Source organism: Acanthopagrus latus, chromosome 2, assembly GCF_904848185.1.
Source record: "Acanthopagrus latus isolate v.2019 chromosome 2, fAcaLat1.1, whole genome shotgun sequence".
Classification (NCBI taxonomy): domain Eukaryota; kingdom Metazoa; phylum Chordata; class Actinopteri; order Spariformes; family Sparidae; genus Acanthopagrus; species Acanthopagrus latus.
This window is the reverse complement of record NC_051040.1, coordinates 14,635,587-14,651,489: the sequence shown is the minus strand read 5'-3', so window position 1 is coordinate 14,651,489 and position 15,903 is coordinate 14,635,587. Positions and strand designations below refer to the sequence as shown.

Genomic DNA, 15,903 nt, shown 5'->3' with positions numbered 1-15,903 from the left:
TTTATACCTGTGATCTGAGGCACCGTGAATAATTGATGCACTGAGAGTAGAACTGTTTTCTGTAAAGTGGGGCTGAGCTCGCAGGAACCCAGCTGTGACTGCCGGTGGTGGGGTGTTGAGTGACAACGCACTATCGATACTGTTCAGCTCAGGGTTTGCTGAAACTCTGGGCTTCAATGCATCACTAAATCTTGAAATGCCAGCGACGAATGTTTGGGAGAGTTGCGGGACCGTTGGTGTTGTGGCATTCACTGAAAACGTAGTGTCAGCCACTTTAGTAAGTGAAGAAGTATCTCCGTGCCTTGGAAGCATACCCCTAGACGGATGAGGTTTAATCTGTGTGTACGGCTCCTTGGGGATAGATGTCACTCTCGATAGTCTCGGGGTCTGAGATCTCACAGCTGAGTGCAGTGGTCTGTGAGTGCTTGTCACTTTGTCAGGAAATGGCTTGTTTTTGATTTCCACAATCCGTGCGATATTGTCACCCAGATGAATGCCCCTGTGCGTTGTTGTTCCTAGCTGTTTAATCAAACTGTGGCAGGAAGACAGGTTTGTAACAGTGAGCCCTTTGTCTCTGTTAAGCTCTTTAGAATTAGAAGGTGGTCCGGGGGGAACATCTGTCATGGCCTCTCTCCCGATTTCCCTGCTATGTTTAAAGTCCTCCATGCTGGCTGTTCCCCCTCTGCTAGCTAAAGTCTCCCTCTGCTTTTCGGCTACACCGTCTTCAACTCTTACTTCCTCTTGTCCCGGTTCTTTCTTTTGCCTCAAAGTTACATCCTCCTCTCCATAGTTCCCTTCACCTTCCTCTGTTGTATCTTTTTTCCCACTCTCCATCCCATTTGATCCTAAAAGCTCAGCTATTTTGTTCCCCAACTCATCTCCCATGCTGTCTTCTTCTTCCTCCAACTTTATCTCTTTTGTCTCTTTAATGTCTTTGCCCTGCTCACCCTCTCTCTTGGTAATCTGTTTGTCCTTGTCTTCTGCAACTACAGTCAACACCTGCTCGTCTTTATCTCCCAGCTTCAGATTGTGGACTATTACTGATTCTCCGATTAAATCGGTGTTATTTTTTTCAAAAGACTGCCGTGTTGATGCCACACGGTTATCATTCGTAGCATCAAGACTCCTCTCTGGAGTGATTTTTGATTGACTCCCTAAAAGTTTGCTCATTGTCAGTCCCTTTGGAAATGGCTTGCTTGATAGTGTTGTCAGAGCAAATGTGGAGGCGTCATCATCAAAATCCTGTCTCAATTCTGGAAGAGACACGAAAGGCGCAACTTTTCCTGCTGTAAACGTTTGTGGGTTTGTCATAAACGGTTTACCAGTTGGCCCTGAGGGATCAACAAAAGTCTGCTTAACAATGCTCTTTACGGTGTTCAATGTGTGGGAATCTCGCGTATCTGTCAGGCGTCTCTTGGTGGTTACTGATGCAAACTTGATGACAGTATCCTTTGATACCAAAGTCAATATGGGCTCTTTGGTCTGAGAGTTTGGTTTAGCTGGCGTTTGGCTGCTCAATACAGAGATCAGAGAATCCGCTCTTCCTGTCAGAGAGTGAGACTCAGGATGTTTGACCGCAGAAGTTGGATGGATTGCAGTGCTGTGATCAATACCTTCTGGAAGAACACTTTCCTGACTGTTGTGAGGTTTTTCAGCCATGACATGAGTTTTGCTTGCTGACCCACTGCTGCCATCCAAAGATATGTTTCGGATAAATAAATTATTGGCGTTTGTTGCGAGACTGTGGGGAGCGTTTTCTGTATTCTTACTGTTATCTATCAGTTGTGACGGTGGGTCCCCGACGCTCACATTTATTCCAAACATTTCTTGTTCTCCACTTCTCACTGGTTTCCTCACAGAATAAAGTGGCTTTGAAGAGCGATAAAATGCTGTGGTTGTCAAGTTTGGTCTCTCTGTGACGACAGCTCTAGTGGCATACGTGTTCCTTGCAGCTGTTGCTGTATCTGTAAGAAAGGCTTTAATTTGGGAAGTATTCAATATGCCTTGACTATGATTCACAGTTTTCTTGTCGGATAAAGAAGCAAATGTCAGATTGTAAACCAGTTCTTCAGTCACTCCGAAACTAGAAAGCTTGCTAATGTTTTGGTGACTGATGTCTTTGTTCAGTGTTATCTCTTGTTTTCCAGTTGGCTGTTGATATAAACTGGGTAAGGAGGTTTCAAATTGATTGGAATCTAAAGCGAGCCCCTCTATACCAGGAGAGTCTGAAGTGTCCTGAGGTGATGGCACAGGCACAGCCACAGATTTCTCAGTGGACGGCAGTCTTCGATCTTTGAGGCAGGTCAAACACAAGTTTGTCACAGCGCTTCCTCTGACCGAATCTTCTCCTGTATCACTTTGGAAGATGGATTGCACCGTACCAAACGGATAATCATTCCTATCCAGGTTTGAAATCCCCTTTTCATCCTTGCCTTGAGATTGTTTTTCATCACTGTCATTACGCGGTGCAGCCAGGTTATCAATTACACGAGGATGAGATGCAGATAGGACTGGAACTCCCGGCCCTCTGTCAGCAGATGTGAGAGTAATAGAGTCAGTGTTCCTCTGATTCCCCTTATCAAGCAGAGTGTGAAGTAAAAGAGGAGCTTTCAGTTCATCTGCGGACAAATGGACTTCTGGCTCAGAGCTGCCATTCATCATTGATCCAAATTCAGCTTGTGCAGAAGAGTAAACGATCTCCTCATAATTAGGCATCAGTGGGAATTCTGGTTCAGTGTGAATCCTCCCAGCTGATGGATTGTCTGTGGTGGATGTGTGAGAGTTTTGCCCATCTCTGGAAACAAACCCCTCTCTGCTCGGCGGGGCAATCACAGCCGGTGCTTTTGTGGTTTGTGTTGTCTCATCAGGTGCCGCTGGTCTGGTGTCAAACAAGTCGGCCCCTGGAAACTTGGCGTGTCGAAGCGTATTCTCTGTAGGTATTGCTGCTGTGCCATGACCAGTTGCATTTTCCTCTTTCACGAGCAGATCTTTTGTGACAGTTGTGCCTTCTGTTTGTTCTGCGCCGTAACCTTGGGAATCGTCTTTTTCTGCCCTGACTGCACAGAGAAAAACAGAACATGTCACTCAGACTTCTCCCCGAAAGCTGTCCTTCTTGAAAGTAAACTGAGAATAATGTTAAAAGATATAATTCTAGTCATTCCTATTTATTCAATTTACTATCGTTTTTAAGATCCCACTCATAATCAACTGGGGTTGCATCATATATACATATAATGTTATTATGTAAGGCAATATTAATGTTGATCTATGTTACAGTTTATTGGGGTATTCAACCCAAATGGGAGTCAGGTTCCTCCGAAAGCCACAAACTAATTTGGAAGAGATTGGGTTTCTTTCTAACACTGTTTTGATGACTGAAGGGCGCAGTCATACCCCCCACTTAATTTGGGCTCATCTCCCTCAGTGATCATGGACACTTGGAGAGAGTGTTGGGTGATAAATTAGGATGGTTACTAATTAGGCGGTATTTTTAGATGTCCGCTTCAGCATCAGGCCTTACAGCTGCGGTACAGAAAGTGCATTTCCGCTGGTAGAAGGAGAACATCATGAAAAATAGTCTAATCAGTACTGCGTCCCCAGAATCAACATGCCAGTCTGCAGGACTATGCAACATTTCGTGTGCACTGTTTGAGTCCCTCCAGCTCTGATTTCCACTCAAACTGGCACCCTCCCTTTAGTTAACTCAGTAGACTTGTAGTTTTTGACCACAGGAGGTGCAGTAGAGATTTTTTTGAGATGGTCCACATGTTAGTCGTACCACAAGGACATCAATGGCAACAGGGGTGACATGTGAGATATTGCTGCTGTATGCAGAGGGCTGTGATGGCCATACAGTTGACAACAGGGTAGATTTAAGGTGAATTTATGCCTCTCTCTTGATGTATTCTAGGGATCCAATAGTAGCTACCTGCAGCACAGGAATTGATTTATAGTCCAACATAGGAATGTACTAGCTGATTTGGTGTGGGTGGTCAAGAGCAACAAATTATGAATCTGTGTGGGACTGGAACCTGAAAAAAAAAACAATAAAGCAGGCCAAGCTGATCGATGAAAAACAGCCCTAAATTTCATATGCCGACTATTCGGGAGGGTTAAACACAGTAATTTAGTAATTGTTATGGCTAGGCAAAAAAAAAAACCCAAATGCAAGACACCGCTGAATCAGACAACAAAAGGTTGACAACAAAACAAGAATCCAAGAGAGCAAAAACTGGAAAAAAAAAAAAAAAAAAACAGTAAAGGAGACCAGGGAGACCCAAGGAACAGGGGCAGGAGTGCGGGTGAAACACAAGGAGCAAAGCAGGACCAGGATACTGGTTTGAAAATGACAAACAGAGAAAAACGTGAGGGGACAACACTGAGAAGTGTAAAGCAAAACATGACACATGAGGATAAAACCTTAGAAAATAAAACAGAAAACAACCTAAGAGGAACTCCAAACTATGACAGTAATACACAAATGAACAAAGGAGCATTTGCATAGCAAAGAAAAGGTTCATGCAGGTTACATCAGCAACATCCCTGTGGAGGATAATGCATTCAACAGTTTGTTGAATGCAAGCGAAACTACATTAAAAACTCCACAGGGTACCTCCAGTAATTTGAACCCTGTTGTGGCAGATACAACATCAGTACATAAAGTTAATGATGTTGACACCCCCTGTGGTGTGTGACTGATGGATAAGTTATACAATGTTTAGGATATTTTCACTGTTTCGCAGGCAGTTTTCTGAAAACATGAATTTGTTATGCTGATGAACTAGGATCTTAAAGAAAGCACCTGTATTGTTTGAAGACTTTGTTAAACATATAAGATATTATTAAAATTATTATCTATTTATATTGACACTGTTGTATGTGGTGAGAGCTTATTCACGGTATAATCATAAAATGATAGGACATATATGAAAGCCAAGGTGGAAAACATATCTGCTTATACATGTATGAAATGTAATCAAATGAGTTGTCAGTGTGGTTACTGATCTGTTTATTTTTGTTCTTTTCGACATTCAGCATATATTCAGCGTTGACTATTGAATGTTTTGGTATGTCTTACTTTAAAAGTGAAAATGACGATTTAAAGCTATTCAGCTACTTCAAAATGTTTTGTTTGTTTTTCTTTGCTAACATTCATATTTTCTTGTGAATGAAGAAAAAAGAGGATCCAGAAAAATGTGTCACTTTCCATAGATGCATCTTTCATCATCATCAGGTCTGCATCCATTTATCCATTCACATCCAATATTTACCAGCAGTGACACTAACACACTGGAACATATTGTAATTGAAGTAAATGCTGCACTGCACCTAAAGCCTTAACAACAAAATGAGTACATACCTGTAAGCAGGAAGAATCCTACTGTGAAACAGTGAAGTCTCCTCATTTCTACTCAGATTTGTTTACAATTATTCAAGCCCCGGAGAATAAGTGTTCCTATTACTGTGTAGTCCAAGTGAGCAGACGGTATCCGTTGTTTGCAGACATACACAGATGGTGTCATCCCTTACAGGGAGCCTTTGTCCTCTGCAGATCATTCATACATGGATTAGATTTCTCAGTTGCTTTTACAGTCAATGCAGGTACTCATAGCCAATAGATTTTAAGAATGGTTGACATAAATAAATAAATTACATCTCAATTCCATTCATTCTAAATGGCATTTATTCATTTATGAAACAATTTTATGTAACAAACTTCAGATTCATCTAAAGTGAGTTGCTATGAAACAGCAACATATCAAATGTATGCTTATATCTATGCAAATGCAAATACCATGTCAATTCTTTAATAGATGGGTGACAATAACAAGAAGTTGCTAAATATTCGGACAGGTAAACAAGCACAAAACCAGAGTCTACCATCTTGGAGAGTCATTATGATTCATCCTCTGTGGACCATGAGTGTCTGAACTATTGTTTGTGCCAGTTCATCCTGAAGATGTTGTCTCTCTGGATAAATTAAAAGTTCGGCCTTGACAGTATCAGAATTGTCTGAGACGACAGCAGGATGACGAGAGGTGGGCTAACATCGATGCTCGGTGATGGACGCTGTTTCCCAGATGTCAAACTTTTGATATGAAGACGTTGACCACACTATCATCACATCCTTCTGCTGCTGTTTGCATTCCATCTGACGCAGATTCAAAAGATGCATTACATGTTCATGTATATTTGTATATAAATAACTGTATGTATGTTCTGTAATCTTGTTATGCAGCCCAGTGTTGTGTAGTGATGAATAAATTACCTTGTAACATATCTTGTATCATATATTGTCGTAGTTAATGTATACAAAATGTATATCATGCTGCCAAAACTCTGAGAAGAATTGACACAGAGACAGGGTTGCAAAAAGTGGGTTTCCTTTATTGCTGGGCTGACCGAGCATGTATACCTTACCTGTTTATATCACTAAGTTCCTTAGTGATGATCTGGACCACCACCAAAATGTCAAGATGTTCTTTGCCTCATTGCTCCCTCTGCATGTATGTGTGTGTGCTGTTCTGGCTGCTGGGTGATTTGGTGTGTAGGTTTCCTGTTTTCCCATTGTTCTTAGAAAGTTCTGGCAACTGTGGTTATGTGCGTGTGTTCATTGAGTATGATGTTATCAGTATTTTCCAGTCCCTGTTTGTCTCAGACTCCAGTACGGAATAACACATTGTTATATAAAGGTCAACACCAGTCACATAGTCAGGCCAGATTTCTCAATAAAAGCTGCATTGGTAGAAGTTTATCTTTAATCAAAAACTCATCAAATGGACGAGATTGTTTAATTTATTCACTCACATTTCTACTTTGTGCCCTTGACTGGAAAATATTTATTCCAAATTAATCATTTGTACACTGAACACACTTGTGAGTAGTTTATACCCTCAAATTACTGTGATTGCGCATCAAATTAGTGAATAATAAAGTGCGACTCAACGGATCCACACTGCAAGAGAAAGAAAGCACGCATGATGTGTGACCTTTCAAGTTCACATTCGTCCAGTCCTCACACTTGTTTTTCTCCTTCTTTTCTATTTATTAAAGTGTCCTTGAAAGCGTCACTATGATTTTATGTCCCCTAAAACATGTTTCCAAGCGACTCTCTCACCATTTTTACAATGGACTTCCTGTACTTTATTGCAGCAAAAAAAGCACTCCATAACACCTCCTCATTTCACATCTTTCTGTTTCTCCAATTCTCAACCTTTTTTCAACCGCACTCCCACATTCAATTTTGTCTGTTGCTGTAGTAGCTGTCGCGGTTTTATCTGCTGTCTCGTCCATTTCTCGGCTCTGTTTTCCCATCGTTCTTTCTCCATCTTCTGTTATCTCCTTGGCTCTGATGCCAAATTCCTCTTTGTCCATTCTTCTTTGTCACCCTAGAGAGCTGCAGGCGTGCTGAGCAAAGCCCTCCCTCGTTCCTCTGAGGCCATTCAGCATGCTGCGTGTGGTCCAGACCTGCGCTGACTGCTGAAGCTACACAACTGTACACGCAGCCAAGTTTCTGTGACATGTATCTCACTTTTCTTTTAAATGTATATTTCCCTCTGATATTTAATTAGATTAATCGTGCCATTTGTCATGCAGAGAACTTAAGCAGCATGTACTGCAATGCTTTCTTTATAAAGCGATTGATGAGACAGCTCCAGTGGTTCCCACTGACCATTCAGTGGACTTCGGCTTTTTAACTCCATTTCTAAGTATCAGATCACTGTGCCAGGTACCTCAAAGAGAGAAAATGGACAGCATGGAGTGATTCTTTTGTTACCATCCACAATGTCTTATAACGGAAACGCAAAATTTACTGTTCTAATGTGTATCAAACTGAACTGAGCTGCCAAGAAAGAGTTTTTATCGGCTGGTGTAATACTTCAGACAGCTGAAATTGGATTCATGTTTTGGCCTTTTCATGGCGTTATTGGATGTGTCTGCTTAGAGAAATGACAGAAAATGGGATGACGCGCAGCGAAGGGCCACAGGTCAGCCTCTGTTCATCTACAGTACAAACAAGCTGTATTATAGCATAATCAACATAACAACAACATCAGCAACAACAGCAGCAGAAAAATCAGAACCACATACTCGGATACATTTTCTGATTACCCAGCTCGTGCCCACGCATCCCCTCGAACAGTCACTATCATCATGATCTGAAGAAAAGAAATGCATATGTTGCGTGACCTCCAGGTGCTGATACAGTTCGCTCGGTTAATGTCATTGTTGTTTGTGAGTCTGCCTGCCCAGGGACCAGGGCAGACTGCCACTAAGTATGACATTAAGACTCTGACGGTCTGCACTGCTGCCAGTCAGCTGGTGAGTGGGGAGCCACTGAAGTCTGATGAAAGTGGAAAATGATTGACATGTTCACATTACTTTTAATATGAATATTTGAGGGTTTGACCCAATATGCAAATGAAACATATGTCTGTGTGTGTGTATACATGTGTGAGACCAGTGTGCAGCATATCTGTAGAACTTCCCATCATGCATCGTGTGTTAATATATTTTAAAGTGTTATTGCTGTTTGCTATCGCACAGAACTGTCTTTTCTACGTCATTTGCCGGGTTCCAGCTGTGATGAGATGGTGTCAGTAAGTGCGACCCCGTGCTTGGCCCACTGCCTGGAGTCAGAGCAAACTGCCAGCAACCTGCTGGGCACTGATATTGTGCTGCGGCTACTGCCACACACCGCAGGGGATGCTAAGAGGACAGCTGTGCAGTGAAATGCAGCGATTGCTCTTGGGAAGTTGTGCCCCTCTGAGCCCAGGTATCCTCTCACCTCACACTACGAACTACATGCTGTTGATTACATCTCGGAACATGCCTGAAGGAACATCGATGGGCCAGTTGAAATCTCACACCGATAATGAGCTAGTGCGACAGTACGGCTCTGGTTAAAGAAGCCGGTCACACACGAGACAAATTTATAACATGAATGGACTTAATGCATTTTTCGATGGTGTCCTACTACCGTCCACAAAGAGAGTGAGAAAGAGAAAGAAAAACAGTTTTAATTTCATGAAACTGGTCTCTGTTTTGGGTTGCTGTTTTAGTAATACAATTTGACTTAATTTAGTCCATGAACTGGGCTGTCTGTTCTGTGTACTTTATATTTTTGGACGCTCAACATCCTTTAAGCTGCTAGCTATTTCCTCGAATCAGCCCATCCACTGATCAGATAAGTGAGTAATTGTTTAAGTTAGTCTCATGAGAGCAAATTAATATTTGTTTGGAAACACCGGGGTTAGTACACAGAGCTTCAGCAAAACAGTACAAGCGTCAAGCGTGTATTACATAAAAGTTTACAACAGCCTCCCTCACCTTAGGTTCAGTATTTCCCTTTTCTGCCTCAGTTTTGTGTTGCAGAGTAAAGTTTAAGTGATCCAGCCCTGATTTATACACTTCTAGCTCCTCATTGTAGTTATACAGTGATGTCAATGATAGATGGTAGAAAAAGACAGATTTCTGTGTTTCCCAGGAACATTTTGACGGCACCCGTAGGCTACAGAGCTAAGCTGTTGAGGATGTCTCGATCTTTAGTTCACAGATTTACTCAAATGTCTACTTTCAATTGAATGCCAACCCACTGAACACACTGTATACTAAGTTTTTGCGCAATTCCAGACATATTAACAGACTTCGATAACTTCATATTAATATCCCTTCAATATTATCAGTATTGTTGTGTCTTCTGTGCTCTCTAACAAAAAACAGCCTTGGTGGTCGCACTTTTTTAAATCTTCTTCCAAAAACTCATCATTTAATCATCATTAATAACATGAATCATTTTTAAAGAAAGCTAGTGTGAGAATGATTGCTGATTGCTGGTATGTTTTGATTAAAATTCTGTTCCTAATTGCTTTATTTATATACACAAGGTCACAGATATTATCAGCATTCTTGCCTAACCTTGTTTTTCATGCCCATGTGAAATTTTATGGCGAGTTACTAATTAACAAGTGTTAATAAGCATGCTTGGAGGTGTGAATGCATTCAGTGTTACTGTTGTTAGATTAAAGTGTCATTCATATTTTCTAGCTGTAAAGAAAGTATTTGATTTGTTTATAGGTAAATTAATAAAAAATGTGGCAGAGTACACTGCTTAAACAAACATGCACCCAGTTTGGAGAGTTCATGTCTACATGCTGACTGTATTTGAAGTGACACGGATTAGTCTGATGTACCCCCGAGGATTATGTGGCTTTTCAAAGAGATATAAAGCTGACACCTAGTCATCCTTCATGAAGGCTTTCTCTTAATTACCATTAGGTTCCAATACATTCTGAGTCCTACACGGTCACTCTACTTGGCTCCAGCCTCTGGTATTTGTTGTACTTATTGGTTCTTTAAATGTGAAGTTGCTTTGTTTGATTTTTTTCCATTTTATACCAGAGAAGTGAAGTTGAGTCTTGTGTTAAGAAAATGTACTTTGTCATCTGTCTTTGGATTCTTTAGATGACATTACTAGGACTATTTACAGTTGGACTAAGTTTGGAATCCGTCTCCGTCCACTTTTTGCAACCCTGTCTCAGTGTCAATTCTTCTCAGAGTTTTGGCTGCATGATATACATTTTATATACATTAACTACGATACTTTCAGTTTGGCATCAACGCTCTCATCGCCTGATTTTGTAAGAGCACAGGGAAACAATTTTCACAAAATAGGCTCTGATTGGCCCACAACACGCTGCCTCCCCAGTACCAAATGGAATATAGACAGTTATCCCAGTAATACTGTAGAAAACATCAGATTGTGTGTCTGTCAGTCTGTTTTGGAGTATATTTGTCCCTAAGTAGGCAGAAATCTTAAAATAATACTTACAGTACATGTTTCACCAGTGACATTTCTCTAATGATTGGACAAAAGTGAGCACAATGGAAGTTAATGGCAGGGAGATAACTGGGTAGTTTCCAACACTCCTTGGCTCATACATGCATGCTCCCCATGCCAACTCCCAAGAAAGCATATACCAGATTATGTATTAAAGGTTTTTTTATGTACTGTTCAGAATACAAAAAGAAAAGCAGCAGCAATAATTGGGGTGATCGGGACTCAGATAGAAAAAAGTGTTGTGGTGCCGTCATTCCACGCAGTATGTGGGCCAGACGAATGTGTCTGGTAGAAAGGTGCTGTCTGGGATAGACTGAGGCTTTAGGGCTTTGGCGCTATCATCATCATGTATTAAAAAGAAAATAATGTACGTGAGGACAAGTCTAGGATAGAAAAGAGAAAAAATATTAGGGAAATCAAAAAAAGGTGAAGTCGACGGCAGGTGACCAGGAAGAAAAAGTGCCGGGTGGTGACTGAGCCCTCCAGACAGAATAAAGAGACAGATGGTTGGAAGCGCGGGACTCTAAGGGCATCGAATAGGCAGTGTGAATCCACTATAACAGCCATTAGCACAGACAACAGCACCTGGAGCTGGAGTTTTAATCACCTGTAATGACACATCTACGGGATCCTCTGAACATTGTGGACTACTGTTACCACCTTTAGGGGCACATTGCCAGTGAGCTCACAGGCCCCAGAAAAGGCCCATTACTCAGGGGAAATGTGTTTTGCTTTCATCTAGCTACCCGAGAGGACGGTTTTATGCTTTATAGGATGTGTGCGCAAGTTTTGGAAAACAAGCAAAAGTTTTCTGCCAGCGTATTCAGCAACCGTAAAAAAAATAAATAAATAAAAATCCCTAAGTACGAATATTTTCAGCCTCTCTGTGTTCAACACGGTAATAAAGCCAAACATGAAAACCTAATGGGAGTTATGAACAACCACATACTCTACATGATGTACTGGTTTTAGTTTCCTCTGTTCTGTTTTATTCCGAACCCTCCTGAGGACTGTGGTGTAGTGCTAAAGTCAGCCTCATCAGTATCCCTCAGCAGGCCGAGACAGCAGTTACAGAGTGAAACAGCATGCTCCTGCAAAAAGGAGACAGACAAGTGGCTAAATCAATTTTCACCTACATTTCACCTCTGATTGGGTGACTGATTAGGTCACACATCACAGTTCACACAGATGCTCCCACCGCTTCCATTGTTTGCTCACTTTTAATTTATCAACTACACTCTAGTCTATTGCTTTTTTCCTGGTGTGGGGTGAATTTTCACTACAATACACAATTCTTTTACAGGTTCCACTCTGACCGACAGTTCCGCTCAACTTCATCTGTGAAAACATCCTATTTACGTCAACTAGTACAGTGTGGCAACTATCAAGATGGCTACAGATGAGACTGAAGTTTCTTGTTGCACTCATAACATGAATGTCTGAAAGTCCTTACCAGGCAGAGCAAATCTCACATGTCACTTGTCTAACATGAATGAATGGAGGGGTGATACTTGAAAGGTTGGTGATCAAACCAAGCTGATGGGAAAGGACCGCCTTGTATTCACAAGCACTGCACAGCCTCCGCAATGACCATCAACACATCCTACACCAAAAGTACACATGAAAATGCAAACAGCTCAGTTTAATAGCCAGCTAAGCATTTTCAAAACGTCCAAGACAAACTATGTTTAGAGAGGCGAAGTCTTTTCCACTCCCAGTGTGCCTCATGGGACCGTATTTCTGAAAAATAGTGGCCAATGGCGAAAGACAAATACATTTTTGATCCCATCTGGATTTTGCCATTAAAGGGATATCTTTAACCTCAACCTCAGAAATGTTGTGGGAAAGCCCTGCGAGTCGATTACCGAGTGCAGTAGAGTTCCGCAGCTCATGGATGAAAATGTATGATTATTACTCCATGGAAATGCAATCAAAGTTCAAATGTGTCTTGCCTACCAGCTTATAACAGTTATTATTGAGAGCGGACAGGGAAAAGAACGGAATTAAGAATTTCTAACTGCACTCAGTAATCGACTTGCAGGGCTTCCCCACAACAGGAAGCTGCGGCAGGAGAGTGGTGAGATGTGTTCACTTTACAACAGCAATCCGGCTAAGCTAGCGGAGGTTTGATGCCTCGATCTATGTGCTGAGACCCTATTTGAACTGTTGTTGAAGTTTGGTGCTGTTCTGAGCATTATTTGTCACTTTTTGATGGTGGTTTCTTGCTGGAGGTGTATACTGCAGTGCATTGTAATCGTACAGTCATTTCTGAGGTTGCTAAAACTACGTAAACTAGCGGTCTGCAAACTTGATCTCTCGAGGGGGGTCTTACTCTGTGTCACGGTGTGTTAGATAACAGATTAAACTTACACCAGAACATCCCTTTAATCACACATATGATATCGATTCAAAACATTATTTTTTTTTTATGTCAAGAAAGTTGCAGTTTGTAAAATAACATTTCTTTTTGCGTGAAACCGCTAAGTGAACTATATCATTTCGCACAATATGTGCCACCAACCTTAACAGAACAGAAAAAAGTAAGTCATAGTCACAACAAGTCTGGCCATATTGTCAGCTGCAGTTACACAAAAGCAATGTCAGTCAGTTTTGCAAGCTAGCTTATCTACAGGGCTCTGCGGTGTTTTGGTGATTGTTTTCTGTGAATGTGTTAAATGAGAAAATGTCATTCACGCGTCTGTTGGGGTGTGTCGTCTCTCTGATTACATGTTTTCAGTCTTATACTTGATCAGTTTTATGACAAACTGGGTCTTTCATGAGTTGACAAACGTTGTATGTATAATTCATGGCATAATTCAAACAGGATAAAAAAAATGATTTGCCTCGCTCCAACAATTTATTTATTTTTTTTTCCCAAAATAAGGTCCCGTGGTGGTTCAATGGAAGAGAGACGGGCTCACCTCTCTATAATGTCAAATTGTGTCTGATATGGCATCGGATTTTAGCTGAATGAAGAATTTGTACACATTTTTCAATGTAGAGACACCAGTCTGATTATGATACTTACAGCAGCGATCAGAGAGGCCTTCCAAAATTTTGCATCACAAGCAAAATTGTGACCGATGACTTAATCCTCAAGGGTCAAGGGAAATTGATCTCCCCATTTCACTGCTTGACACCTCGGCCTACTTCCTGCTGTGTTTCCAGAGCCCGGATTATCCTTTCATGTCTATTTTCATGATGCATCAGAGAGAGAGGCAGGTTGAGAGCAGCCTTTGCCTTCAAGTGACATTAACACTTGGGTAGCACATGCTGAATTATTAAAGATGCCACACTTTACATTTCTCAGGGGATGCCTTCCTGACATGATGTGACACCTGCTTTTAAGACCTTTAATATACATGGATATGATGTATGGGAGATTAAAAGACTGGCTGATGGTTATTCTGAACTCTAGAGAGTTTCTCAAAATAGCTATTTTATTGTCTAAAACAATAAATAAATAAACTATACATTTCTAGGAATGAGGAGAATAACTCTGCTGTTTTTGTTAGGCTGTGTATCAGTAAAACTTGTTTTCTGCAGCAGAGTTCTCCAGAGTGATGACTGCTGTGTTCTCCTGCTGCTGCTTTGTGATGCACACCATGAGGTTCCTCACTAACCTTTAGAAAATAGATCGGGGGGGATCTGACTTAAAGAAAGTGAGAGGAAAATAGAAGAAGAAGACGAAGAAATACAGAAATACAGAGAAAAAAATAATAAAACATTTTACCAAATGATATATCAGCCGTATATCAGTGACTGATTTGTACCCACATGATGATGGTATCCATCTGTAGACCGGTAATGAAGTCAAAATGGAGCAACACTATCTCTTTTACTGTTTGATTGTCTGAAAACCCAATCAGCAGCGGCGCAGATATTATCAGACATACAGATAATGAGCAATCACTTGGGCCACTAAATGCCATATCTAAAACTGTGTCCCAAAGCCATGCTATACAGCTATTCTTGAAATCTCATTAAACGGCAGCGGCAATTAGACTGACAATCACAAACATATGGCCCAGGGCTGCAGTCCCTCCACTGATTTCATTAAGAGGGACACTGTGAAACGCAGATTCCTTTCTGATCAGGGTGGGAGCAGGTACATGAAAAAGTATCGTAATAACTTGGGTTATTTGTTTATATACTAGTATATTTCTCACAAGTTGGATCTGACAACAGCAAAAAGAAATGTCTTGCATTTGTACATGTTGTCAAAAACTGCTTCTATGAATACAGGGCTTTCTTTGTGTACTGCAACGTGCTCTGATGTTAGCAAGTCAACAATGGATTGTCTGCTTACTGGGCTCAACATCAACATCTTCAGGTTTTCATCTGAAATCTAAAGAAAAACGGGGTATGTGTAAAGAATGACTTCAGAGGAAACAGTGCTCTGTTGTGTTCCCAAAGAGAATCAAGCCTGTGTGTAAAGACATGAAGTTTCAATACTTGTGTTGATACTGACAATATGCTTTTTTGCTCACATGGTGAAAACACACACACACGTTGTGAATATCCGTGGAAGCAAATGATCACAGTTGAAGTGCTGCAGCCCACATAGATTGTGTGATTCAGAGACAAATAAAGGCTCGAGAAAATAGAAGGCTTGTGTATCACATTGAAAAGCTACGTAGCAACGGCATAGTGCCATAATAGAAAATGGTATTGGTATTTCAATCTTTTATTTTTTTTTTCTACTTCCGATTAACTCCGTGAGAGCAAATTGCTACCTGGAAAAAGACAGAAAATGACGTGTAATTCAATTATTTACATATCGTTTCAACAACCAATAACACTCCGTAATCTCAGAATAGACACCCACAGCTCCTGGCTGTTTGCGAGAGGCAGATAAACTTGGTGGCCTCAGCTGGCTTCTCTTCTAATTGCCTTGATACTAACGATATTTTTTATATATTTTATTTTTTTAAAGTATGTCCATACAAAATTAACTCCGTACAACAAAGGATGGGAACATAATTAAAACTACAAAAACAGAAATGTAAAACGAGCAAAAGTTGGTCAAAATGATGGTCAAATGCTGTCAGTAATCTCAGACA

The 15,903-nt window shown here is 40.9% G+C and overlaps 1 protein-coding gene across 1 annotated transcript; it reads right to left on the bottom strand.

Moving 5' to 3' along the window:
* Positions 1-1,247: 1,247 nt before the first annotated feature.
* On the bottom strand, positions 1,248-6,659 carry LOC119008704. The gene is made up of 4 exons (XM_037079316.1): positions 5,881-6,659; positions 5,360-5,545; positions 1,810-3,056; positions 1,248-1,253 (listed from the first exon to the last, which is right to left on the bottom strand). The coding sequence occupies exons 2-4, from the start codon at positions 5,403-5,405 to the stop codon at positions 1,248-1,250; spliced, it is 1,299 nt and encodes a 432-aa protein (XP_036935211.1). The 5' UTR covers positions 5,406-5,545; positions 5,881-6,659.
* Between the last annotated feature and the right edge of the window lie 9,244 nt (positions 6,660-15,903).